The following is a 13,030-nucleotide window of genomic DNA, read 5'->3' on the forward strand; positions in this document are numbered from 1 at the left end:
AAACAATAAAACCTCTTCTCCACATCTTGGTGAACGTCGAAGGTGTTGTTTGTGTGAGTACAGAGAGAGTGTTCTAAAAAGGCGGATGTGTTGGCCAGCTACATGTAATTATTTTTCTAAAACCATCCGTGTATTTTTACTTTATCTGGTGGCAGAAGCCTTTCTTAAAAATGTTATATTTCCTCTACTGACAGTTACAGTACAGGGCTTTAAGATGTGGTTTACTTTTTTGAGAAACTTATAGTTGCTTGTGAGGTACACTAATATCATTAGTAGTACTACAGAATATAGTAGTATTACATGTTAGTACTTTTGTCGTACACACTTTGAGTGATGTGTAATCAAAACATTCAGATATTCTAACAGTAAATGTATGTGCAGCATTGTTTAATGTAGCACTGTTTAACATTAAACATCCATGGAGCAGAACACAAATTTTTGTTTTGTGTACACACTGTGTATTTCACTAGAGTGTAAAATTCTACAAAGTTTATCTTTAGAGTAGGTAGAGATGCATTTATTGTTAAATCAATTTATTAGCCTTTGACTATTTTAATTTATGAAAAAATAGATAGTCTTATGCACTTCTGGTAATTAGGCAAAAATCTTAGATTTTATTTTCGTTGTTTGTTACCATTTTAAGGAGCTTTTATTACATACCAGGCCTATCCTCTGTAACAATGTGGGCTTGATTACAGCAAGCATTTGCAAAGGAATCAAGATATACTTGTTTAGCGTAAGAAAGGTGTTTATTTTAGTTCTCATTATAATTAAATGTCTGTATTCATAGGTATAAATTGTGCTGACTGATGCTGCACTGGAATTCTTTGACAGCTTGAGGAAAAAAGGCCCCCCCAAAATAAAAAGTACCAGTGCAGTCTTCCCATAGTTGAAAATAGATCTCATTAATTCAAGGTTATAGTATATAAATGATATCAGATCTCTGAAATAATTTGAAATATGAAATGGAGTGGCTCTCTTAAAGGGAAAAGTAAATTGTAATTATATTGAAATAGGTGATACTGTAATTAGTTGCTACTGTTAATGGATTTTTTTCTTGCAATGTAATTGATTCACAAAGAGTTCTAAAAACTGTTTTGTGAAACTTTACCGAAGAAAGAAATTTTAATAGTCTTGCAATTTGTTACTTGTTATTTACAAGACTAACAAGTCTTGTATAGAATCCTGAGTTTTAAAATAAATATTCAATATACTTCTAAGTGGGGATTTGTTTTTGTCTTTTTGTTTTGTACGGGTGCTTTGGGGTTTTTGCAGCTTGTTGACTGCTACATTTCAGAGGTAACTGGTAGGCATACTCATATGTAAAAAATTTGCCTTATTCTATGTGCATACGTTTTAGGGAAAAATACTGCAGATATATATTTTCTTTTCAGCTTGGGGTTTTTTTTTCCTTACATAGATTTACAATTAATATAGGTTGCCAAAAGAATACTTTGTAATTGATTGTGAATGTAGTTCTTGATGCACATGGATTAACTAACTGTCTTTCATAGTTAATATAAGTTTCTATAAAGAAATACTTTAATGAGAAACTTGCTTTTAATTAAACCACATTATAAATTTGAAAAATCAAGATTTAAAAATTATGGGAAGCTTCTGAGTTTCAGTAGGATCATTTTCCAGTTGAAAACCTAAAAATCGTTGATATCTTTATTTTTCAAATACAGAGCTTAATGACTATTGAAAGCAGTGATTTATCTTTTAACAGTATATATTCTAAAAAGTGGGTTATAATAGAAGCTATCTTCCCTTAAAATGGCCAGTCGTGTGAGCCATAATGCTCATTGATAGTAAAATCAATAGAGCATTGATTCTGAGACTTAATCCTTGGAGACTGTTGTTCAGAACAGCGGACGTAGCCTGGTAAATACCGAGTGCTGTTTAAAGCGCTTAATGCAAGAGACTCTGCTGTCTTAATTTATTTTTTCTCAACAGATAATTTATAACAGAACATGGTTGCCAAACATTAGTTTGAAATCTTGGTTTACATATTACTATATTATTACCATCAGCATATATGGGCCTTATTTAATCAGTGGCTGTTTTTTCAGTACATCAATTAACAACCATTAGTGTATAAGAAAGGCAGCTGCTTAATAAATTTATAGTAGTATTAAAAAAAAAACCGACTTGCTTCTACATGTATTTTTCTGAAGCTTTCAAAAAAAAATCTTATGCGAAACCTTGTTATGAACCTAATTTTTTTAAAAATGGTTTTGTTTCTAAAATATTCTATTGTCAATAAAATCTTTTGTAAATGCATTATTATTTTATAAATGCTAAAACTTCTACTTATTTCTTAAAAAAAAAGTAAAGTAGAAGTTTTAGTTTTGGAATAACATCCTATGCAATTTTTTTGAACAGAGTTTGTGTTAAGGCATCAGTAGCTAATTTGTTTTGACTTACCAGGAAAGAAAAAAGTTACTATTTCAGGTTTTACAATAATGGATATTTATCTTCGTATTCTTGTAGTTATCATGGAAGACAGAATTTTGTAATATGAATTTTACTTCTGGTAGCATTCAGAACACAGAAGAATCCTGAGGTGTTAAATCTTTTGCATAGAAATAACGGTGACAACTTGAACAAATGTTTTATCAGAAGTCAGCTTTCTAGATATGCACTAAATTAAAGTGCATTTTTTAATTGAAAACCACTGCCTCTTTTTCTGCTTAAAAGATGAATTTGCATGTGGAATCTTTTTTTAGTACATCTCCAAGGTATCAATTTAATAACTATCAAAGTAGCTAGTGCAGTTGTTGCATTTAAATTGATTTACATGTCAAGACTGGCAGTTTAGCAGCTGCGCTATTATTCCTGGATTGGTCAATTTACTTGAGAAAAACCTACTACTGAGTTCTACTGACCTGCATGACAATATAGGCCCTATTTCTATTCCTGTAATTAGGCCTGCGACTAACTCAGAATATTTTTAATTAAAATATTTTGGTCAATGTGTTGCACCAAATTAGGCCTTTCAGTGCAGATTTAATTCTGGAAATGGTGTGATTAGAATATGTAATGAGTCATGTTCAATTTAAGATTAACAGGTTGTGTATCTTAAACATACAGGTTTTTGAGTTTACTGTAGAGATTTTTGTTTGAAATTTTACTCTGAAAAGTTAATTTAAAAAAATCTGGTTTGCATGTCTGTGATTTGTTTATTTTTAAATTTATGATATACTGTAAATAAAAAACCCCAGACATACTATGATATTTCAAAATATTTGTGTAAAGGAAAACAGACAAATTATCGTAAAATGTTTTCTGTACAGTTAGCAGTGTTAGTAAAATTAAACAGTCTCAAAATAGATTTATTTTGGAGACAGATTTTCAAATAGAAAATAAAAAAGTAGTGAACTTCGTTTTCAAACATCAATATGAAGGCTCTAACTTAAGTTCATATCTTACGCTGAATGAATGTTAAGTCTGGCAGGTTTTTACCTAATGGATATTGTGCTACTAAGGGACCAAAAAAAAGCAAAGATACCTCTCCCCTCCCACCAGCACTTGTGCATTTAATTTGTAAAAGGTAAAAATGGTTTCTAGTGTTTGAGACACTTGTTCTTTGCTACCTATTTAATACTTAGTGGGTTGTTATTTACTTCTATCACGAAGACCTGGCCACTGATTACTGGGCAGGTAGAACACATCTACGTTTTTGAAGCCTCTTATTTCAGAAGTGAATGAACTTGGATGGGCCTGATGGGCAGGGGGTGTGTGTGGGGAGTGTTGCAGGAGCATTTGAATTACTTTTTTTTTCCCCGTGAAAGACAAGGAATATTTCCCAAGCGTTTGGTTCTGGCCTCTGTTTGTTTCCAGATGCAAGCCTAGCTGCTGACAAAACAAGATGTTGCTCTCTTAAAAAAGAATAAAAAAAATTACAAAATGATCTTTTGTGTGTGTATTATTGAAGCGCACTGTGGATTATCTTTTGTTTTATAATTGGGTGGTTTGGCTTATTTAATTTTTAGCTCTCCATGAAAGCCTGTTATGTTTGCTACTGTAGGTATGATGATATTCTGATCAATGGACTACCAGATTGGCGACAGCCTGTATTCTACTACAGGCGGGTGAGAAAAATGAGCAATGCTGAGCTGGCATTACTCTTGTTCATTATACTCACAGTGGGTCATTATGCTGTGGTTTGGTCAATCTACCTGGAAAAACAGCTGGTAAGTATTGGTAATAAATCAAACTTGCTTCAATTATTAGTATTGAATTTCCTGCAGAAGTTTGCATATTATAGAGGTCTTTACCACTTCCCCTTGTTTAAATTTGCATTTTTCATATTTTAAAAGGATTATATTTTAAATGGTGATAATTACAGCATGAGATATTTAACATGTCAGAAATAGTAATCTAAAAACCACTTAGTTTTCCTAGAATTGGTAATAAATTGCAAGAGATAGTCCTTTGGTTTTTAACTGAAAGGAAGAAGAGAAAGTAAAACTCTTCTGTCATTTGTTGATGCAGAATAATATGCTACTGTAGTCATGTCTGTGGTTCTCCTAAGTGGTGTTTAAAAATAATCAGGTTTTATTAGTATAAAAGTCATACTTGGTTTGCCTTTCTTCTTAGCTAAATGCTTTTTTGTTTTGGGCTTTTGTTAACGGTGGGGAATCGGTAAGCAGTATAAACCACATTATTTTTTGATTATTTTTTGTGATAGAAAAGTCTATTGCACTTAGTAGACTAGGAAGAAAACTTAGCATAACTTGAAAAATATTCATACATTAGCATCTATTTACTTTTTTTATTTTCCACTGCATTATCGAAGTTGATGAATGAGAAAGGAGGCAAGTTGAATGCTTTCTCCTCTTAGAAAACTTTGATTGCTATGGAGATACACATGAGTGACAGAACTGGACTTCATGTGTGTTTAAAGACTGGATACCATGGCAACAGTTATTGTTAAGATAGATCATTTTACTTAATCATGTAGGACTCCAGATGCATTTGCATAAATGCTACTCTACTGTTTACCCTTCACAGAAGAGTCCCAGTAACATTTGTGGTTTACATGCTAATGATAACCTGTAACCATAGTTCTTTCTACATCAAGGATGAACTGCTTAGCAGAAAAAAGAGGGAGAAGAAGAAAAAACCAGGCATCAGGAGTACAGATGAAGCCAAACTTGCTGCTCTAGACAAAAATGAAAGGTGGGAAGGAACTCTCTTGTTTTCTGCATTTTAAACATTTTGTCAGTTACTGGTTTAGTTCTGCCATTTTCTCTTTGCATCTTTGAAATGTTTTATGAGAAGAATAACAGTATTTGTAGCAGCAGCCATTGCTGATATAAAGTGTGCAAGTGTAGATGTGTTTTCAGGTTTTGATTTGTAAATTAACATGTGGTATTTATCCAGCAGATCAACAATAATTGAAATATTAAGGCTGAATTAATGGTATCTGGCTTATCAAAGTGTAATATTTCTGTAAGTTGATTTTAGAAGACTTTATGACTTTTTCCATCTTTAAAGGGTTTTGCCTTTGATTACAATTAATGAATTTCAATTAATTTGAACCTTAGTTTGTTACTATACCAAGCAAGGAGTTTTTATGGGGTTTTAATGCTTGTCTGATTAAATGCTTTTTATCTGATCAACTTAAAAACAAGCATGTTGGTAAAGGCTTCTAACGCATTGTTTGTCAAGGAACACGTAGGGAAATAGTGACTTTCAGGATGCTCCAAAAGATACCACCATTTCTTCTATTGATTCATAGAAAGAAATAAAGGGTTTAAATAGTTCACACAGCAGGGGCATGAACTGAATCAATGTGGGATGGAGATCAGAGACCATTCTGCCTGTCGTCTTTCCTGATGACATCAGTGAGTAATGCTCCAGTGAACTGCAAATGACATTAATTTTTATGTATTGTTTTGTTTATGCTACAGTCTTCATATCTGGTTGTCAGCACTTGTGAACACTTGGTTGAGGCTTGAGTGTTCTTTTTGATTTGGGTTTTTTTAAAACTGATTATGTGGGTTATGAATTTATTTTCCAGAAGAAAAGCCCTTTAAGGAGATCAAAATACAGTAATCATTAGAAGTAACCTGTTACATATTTTGAATTAAATATTCAAAAGGTATGTTTAATATTATGTAGTTAGACATTTTTATGGGAATTGACAAATGCTAATCATCTTAAATGATAATGGGAAATTTCTTTGGCTTTGAGATTGTGTTGCAATAATGAAAAACCTACAATTTTATTTGACTGCAGAATACTGGACAAACCACAATGGCATGACTTACTTCCATGCAAGCTGGGAATATGGTTCTGTCTCACAGTGAAAGCTTTACCTCAGCTATTCCAGGTAATAGTAATAATTTTAAATTGTATTACTTTATTTTTCTTTATGGTGTTATTATGCATAATCAGATGTGTAGCACTTGTTCTTAATTAATATTTTGGCTCAAGCACATACCATATATGTGTGTGTGTATATAAATTACTCTTTGAAGGCAATTTTAATATCAAATTCATGGGGATATGAATATATTCCAACTGGATATTAATCTTAACGTGCTAGGGAAGCAGTTTCTGTTAGGCAAAACTACAGGAATAAATGATGGGAGAGGAGTGATATATATCCATCTAATTAGGAATAGCAATGTCTTTTAAGTGATTTTGACAGAAGTACTTTTATCTCAAATCGGCAATTTCATAGCAAATTTTAATATGTCATTTAAATTTGAGGTAACAGTGAAATTGGTTTTTCTGATTGAGTTTCCTTTCTTTAATTCACTGGATAATGATACAAATGGATACCTGGAATTACTAAGATAAAGTAACAAAGGTATGGTTGTAATTTGTGAACATCAATGTGGCAGACTTGCTCACAATTGTGGTTTTTAATCTAATACTGTAAACTGTAAAATTTAGCTGGTATTCAACCAGTGTAAGTATTGTCAGATCAGTTATCAGAATAACTTTTTTAGTATCACCTGTTCTTTCTTTTATTTTCCCTTGAATACACTTGTCTCTGCTAACATGGATCAGGGAATGCAAGGTGGATTTACCTTGGTTTACAGAAATACTGGGTATTAATTTAAAAGTACAAGTAGTATAAATGTCATTAGTGTTTGTTTTTTGTCTGTGTTCAAGATGGAAATAAGCCTATAGTTCAGAATTCATACCTTGTTAGCAAAAACCTTGTAAAAGTTATAAATGCAATACAGTCTGGTCTCTCAGCATCTGTTTTTATAGCCTTTAACTTTTCCTACAAAGAGATGCAAAAGTTAATAGTTCTTCCTCTTTTAAAAATTTCATCAGAACTATGTGGTTATTTTATTAAAGAAACCTTTCTTTTTTCAAGTTTTAAAGCAAATTAATTGTGCTTAATCAACTGTTGTGTCCCAGTTAAGCTTTGATGCTCATCCCTCACTGAAGTGAGTCAGATAGAAAATGACTAAGGTCAGGAAACTCTGTTGCTGCATTTTAAGAAGTTTATTCATTATTATACTACTTTCCCTTTTGTCTTGATTGTAAAATATTCAAAAAATACAGGATATAGTAAGATTCATCAATAATTTTAAATTAGGACTTATGGGCTTCTTATCACTTTTATGACATTAAGATAGAGTGTTACATCAGTATAACAGGTTTCAGATTTGCTATTCAAAAAGCAGCTCCTATGTCTGCTTAGAATAGGCAAAAAAGATGAATACAACAAAAGCGATGTTTTGTGCTTTGTAGAACTTAGCCTTTCTTTGGATTCCTGATCCATTGAATTAATGGTAGTAAAAAAAAAAAGTCCAATAACTTCTGGAAAATTGGAGACTATCAAACAGGGGTTTGGTGGCAGGGCAAGCATGATATAGAGAAAGTCAGAGCAGAAAGGCTTCGATGCAAGGCGGAAGCAAAGATATGGGGGTTCTAGAGTAGATTGCCCCATATATGAATGACACTACTGCTTAACTGCAGGGTTTGTTTTGTTGTTGTTTAATGTGACCTGTTAATTATGTAAGTTAAAATACAATACATCATATGTAATCTTCAATATTAAGAATATTCAGGACTTCAGGTGACTGAAATAAATTACTGTAGCTTATTAGTTAACAATACTTAAAGAATTATTACCTCTTTTGAAGAGCGTAAAAGCAGCAGTGACCTCATGTTGGAGCTGTTTGCTGAAATGACAGTTGAAAAGATGCCTGGTAGGTTGTAGCTACCTGGACAAAGAGTCTGGGCTTCTTTTGAGTTATATTTAATGTTTTGAGTTATATTTAACGTTCTGCCTTAATTACAGTTACCAACATAGAGTAAAAAGTTATCTGTACTTATAAGATTATACCCTGGTACAACAATCCTGTTTTGAATATAAGTGCTTTTCTCTTCAACACTAACACAGGCTTGAGATTTCTGAGTATTTCATGCTTTTAATGTAAGTAGAATCACTAGGGCAGTTTTTCTAGAAGAAGAAGGATCCTACAGGTACTGAGTAGTGTTACATGTCCAGGTTACACATGCAGATTATTTAACATGGTGTTGCAGTGGTTGACATCAGAATGGACACTACAAATTTTAGTTGTTTATTGCTTTAATTTTAAGGATTTCTTCAGTCATTTAAGAGCCAACAAGTTGTTTTTAAAATTGGCTGTCATTCACCTGCAACTAATGCAATTGTAGATGAACTTCTAAAAATGCATCCATATTTAAATGAACCCTGTTTGGGACAGGGTAGGGTAAGAGTTAATACTTTTAATTGAGTGTTTCTTCTGCCATTGAGTTTTTCAAAGCCCTGCTGGTGAAACATCTAAACTGTTTCCTCAAATTAAGGAAACAAAACCACCTGCCTGTGTACACAAGTTCTTCCTCAGAGGAGACTTTATTTAAAACAACCCCAAACCAAAACAAACACAAACCCAAACCAAGAACACCAACAACAAATAAAAACAAACCCCCAACAAAACAAAAAATACGGGCAGAGATCTATTTAAACTTTTTGTTCTCATATTGAATTTCTTTTACCTAGCATCCCTCTCTGCCCCCATTAGTTAATGTGAATATTTTGCTTAGAGCAGCTCTGTCTGTGGGTTCAGGTTGCTGAGCTTCTGCCCAAGCCTGGCTCTCATTTGTCCAATTGAGTGTCTTTCTCCTACTTCCCCTCCTCCTTCAAAATGTCAGATTTCAGAAGGAGGCACTTAAAATAATTAAGGTGGGCCTTCACCGAGGAAAAATGCTTTGTTTGCGTGCCCTTGTGATGGCCTATGGCATTTTATTGTAGCCTGCATTTTATGTCAAGAAACTGGAAGAAAAATGGGTGAGAGGATGAGAGAAACTAAGAAAATGAGTGGGTTTTTTAAACTGTTGACAATTGTATTTTGAGAGAGACTACATAGGTTTTTATATCCACGCATTTAGTTTAGTTAAATTTAGGGATGAAAACAGTATCTTTAAGCTTGTTTGAAGAAATGAAGGGAGTAGAATATGTAAAATGTATCATAAATCAAATATCTGTGCTATGAAAGAAGCATTAGGTGGAGTGTAACTTAAATAGACCATTTCCAAGTTTAATTCTTATAATGCAGGTTAAGAAAAAGATAGGAAAAGAATGCAAATTGTTTCTAAGGTCATTTATAGTTAACTCTTTCATGAGAATGACCTGGAAGAAGGTTTTTTATTTACAAAAATAGATAAAAGAAGAAGAAGGGTGAAGACCCCACAAAAACTCAATTAAAACTATCATTGGAACTAAAATTTCTTCTTAGAAAGAAATAAACTAGCTACATGTAGTGTGCAAGAATTTCAGTTCAAGTGGTGTATGCAGTATGGAACAGACAGTTGTGTTAATGTGTTCTTTTGTGGAAGAACTGTCCTAAATAAATTGCAGTTTATTCCAAAAACAGCTGACTAGGGATTTTTCTTTGGGTGTGCAGACACACAACTTAGGAAAAGTGGTCTTTTAAAAAATATTGTTAATTATTCTTCACAAAATATTTCCTTCAGAAAACAGAAGATAGGAGTGTTTCTTAGTATTCCTTTCAACTACTTTTCCTCCACATTGATGTGGTGAAGTTGAGCAATGAGTGGCTTTATTTTTACACCAACTAAATTATGAGCCCTTGTCCTGGGGGTAATGAAACAGAAAGCATTTCTGTTTGTTTCAGACAGAAATGGGTTCTTTTTAAGAAAATAAAGTGTCCTTCTTTTGTCTCTAATCCTGTAGGTGTAGTGCACACACCCTTGCACTGAGCTGATGGGAGGACTTCTGGTGGCTTGCCAGTAATGAGAAGGCAGTTTGAGCTCAATATGTAGTTGCACTGGGTATAACCCAGTGAGATTATCAACAAAGCTTTCAATTACAATTGAAACTTGTGTTTATAAAGACCTTTGTGTAGCACAGAGTGAATTAAAACAAAAAGGCCAGTAATTTATTTTTATGTAGACTACCAGATGGTAATTACTGTAGCTGATTTAGTAGCCTGGAATAGATTCAAACTAGTGACCCAGAGGTGTTTAATTTCTTGGCATTTTTTGCTCAGGTTTTCTTTTTATCCGTGATCACAGTTCAACACCTGTTTAGAGGTGGTTTAGCTTTGGCCTTAAACGCATTGGCAATGTGTCATTAAACGCAAGAGGCTTTGCCAGCAGGGCATCTCCTTTGGCAAGTTAGCTTTTAAGCAAGATTTGATTAGATCAGCAAATGTTGTATTTGTGAGTTGTTTTTGTCTTCGCATTTGACTATATAAAATCGTGTGAGATTAAAACAAACTTTATTGCTTTTAATAATGTATGCCTTAATTTTTATTTTTTTTTTTAAAAAGGGCTTTATTCAAGTCAGTAAGGTTAAATATATCTTTATTCCCCAGCTTTACAGGGTTTTGACGTGTTCCAATTCACTGTACAGCACCAATGTTGATATAATTTGTGGGGAGTGAGCAGTTGCAGGATGTGTGGCACGAGTGATTGCCCATTTGCTCTGTTTCTTGCTATTTCACAGCTGTTGGGAGAACCAAAGTAGAGATGAAGCTCTTGACCCTGAGGTCAATTAGAAGCTTAGAAGCAGGTCAGAGGAGAGGGGATGGTAAAACAAGTATTCTGGGTGTATGCAAGTGAGCAAAAATAATTTGTGCCTAACAGGGTATTGTTTGAGGCTCTGGAGACAAAATGTGGTGCATGGTAAAAGTTTCAAGTAAATGTAAGACAGTAAACAAATTTGCTTTTAATTGCCTGCTCTGCTATGGCAGCTTCTTCAGATCACTTACTGTGTGTCTACATGTCCTACCAGACATGTCAGAGGAGCGTAGATCCAACAGGAGCTCCTGTGTAAGAGGCCGTAGTGGCTCTCAGTGAATAGAACTGCTCTGTTATGGTATGAGGCTTCATGGAGTGTGAAATGGGTCCCAGAGAGGCCTTGCAGCACTGGCCTCTGTTCCCATTTCTGGCTACCTTAGTCTCACCACTGGGCATGTGGAATTCCCAGCAGGTACTGCAGTGCCACAGCCAGCTGCTGGTCACCTGGTGCACCCGGGGCTTGGGAACCACGCTGCAACTGCCCACAGGCTGTACACAGCTGAAGAGCCTCACCACACTGGTATTATTCCAAGGTCAAAGAGTGATTTTCTGATTACACAGGAGAAAATAATGTAATTCTTATTTATTTACTAGATTGCCTTTGGGCAAAGATGTAAAAATGCCAAAGAGAAGTATAAATCATAATGTTCAACTCCTTTTTTTTTTTTCAACATTTTTTCTTACCATAACACGTTGAAATCACTAGTTTAGAAACGCATCCAAAGAGTATTTTTGCTGTGGTATAATGGCTTGCATTTTTATTGCATAGAAATAGCAAATTGAAGGTCAGCTGTTGCAGTAAATTTAATTTAACTCCTTTCTCTCTTTTTTTAATATAAATTGTACAATAACACTGCACTCAAAAAAACCAAAGAAATTGGTTCAGGAACTCCGTACAAGTATTTATCTCTAAGTCTATAGATTGATTTAATACAAATTAGTCCAAAGAAAATTATTTCAATATACTGATTTTAAGTATGCTTGTGGGAGAGTTTTCAGTTAACTGTAAATTCTGAGGGGATGCATTTGGTTTGTATCAATCTCTTACCCGGAGAACCAAGATGTGGAACTGATATAATCACAAAATCTGAAATGAAGATTCACATATGACAAATACAGCAAGTTGTTTCCAACGTTTGCCTTCCCTCTCCTAATCTCCAGTGTTTCTGAGGTAGACCAGAAAACCAGCAAGATTAACTGGAGGAAGAAAAAACCCAAAACCAAAAAACCACAAAGCAAATAAACAAAAACCTCATCACCCTCCCCAAAAGTCAAGGAGAGGCCAAAATGACTGAGTCTTACTCAGAACTGAAGTTTTCAGTTCTAGAACTAGCACAGTTTGAATAAATGCTGTATCTGCTGATTTAAAAGCAATAAACAAACAAAAAAGCACATAAAATCCCAACCAAAACCCCAAAGTCCCAAACAAATGAAAAAAATCCCTTGAAAGTCCAGTATCACATATTTCTGTATTTCTGCATAAGGCAAGCTCAGTTTTGTCTTGTCAATCTTAAATTTATTAACATGACATGATACTGATATAAAGAGAGAAACTATATTTTCAAGGACTTTTCAGTATTCTTAGTTCTTATTTGTGATTAAAATATTGAAAATACGTGTTTTCATTTTTATTCTACAGCACTTTTTGAAAATTTTTATTAAATATGAAGGTAAACACAGGAACTTCCTATATGTGACAGGTTAAATATAATTTAGAAATACTAACAGCAGAACTTTACATTTCCAATACATTCTTTCTTCATTCTGTTCCTTTTTGGAAAGTCTATATTTGAAATTGTAGTATAATAAACCAGCATATATCAGCCCTCTTCTTTATTATTTTTGCTTAACTAGTTACATGTTATTATGTTACTGCTTTGATGATGAGAAGAAGTAATGTATTTGTACTGATGCTCTTTCTGAAAACTTCTTAAACTCCTGCAAATGAGAACAAAATATTTCTGATTAGGTAAGATGGAGCTTTTAG

General features: G+C 33.6%; 1 protein-coding gene across 1 annotated transcript in view; it reads left to right on the top strand.

The window, feature by feature from the left end:
- Window positions 1-13,030, top strand: part of DNAJC1 (DnaJ heat shock protein family (Hsp40) member C1) — a 107,949-nt gene that overhangs the window by 40,230 nt on the left and 54,689 nt on the right. Inside the window, exons 4-6 of the mRNA XM_027695681.1 lie at window positions 4,031-4,196; window positions 5,087-5,184; window positions 6,247-6,340. Coding sequence (XP_027551482.1) covers window positions 4,031-4,196; window positions 5,087-5,184; window positions 6,247-6,340 — 358 coding nt within the window. The remainder of the gene's footprint in view (window positions 1-4,030; window positions 4,197-5,086; window positions 5,185-6,246; window positions 6,341-13,030) is intronic.

The sequence above is a fragment of the Neopelma chrysocephalum genome, unplaced genomic scaffold (assembly GCF_003984885.1).
Source record: "Neopelma chrysocephalum unplaced genomic scaffold, ASM398488v2 Primary Assembly neopelma1_102, whole genome shotgun sequence".
NCBI classification, from domain to species: Eukaryota; Metazoa; Chordata; class Aves; order Passeriformes; family Pipridae; genus Neopelma; species Neopelma chrysocephalum.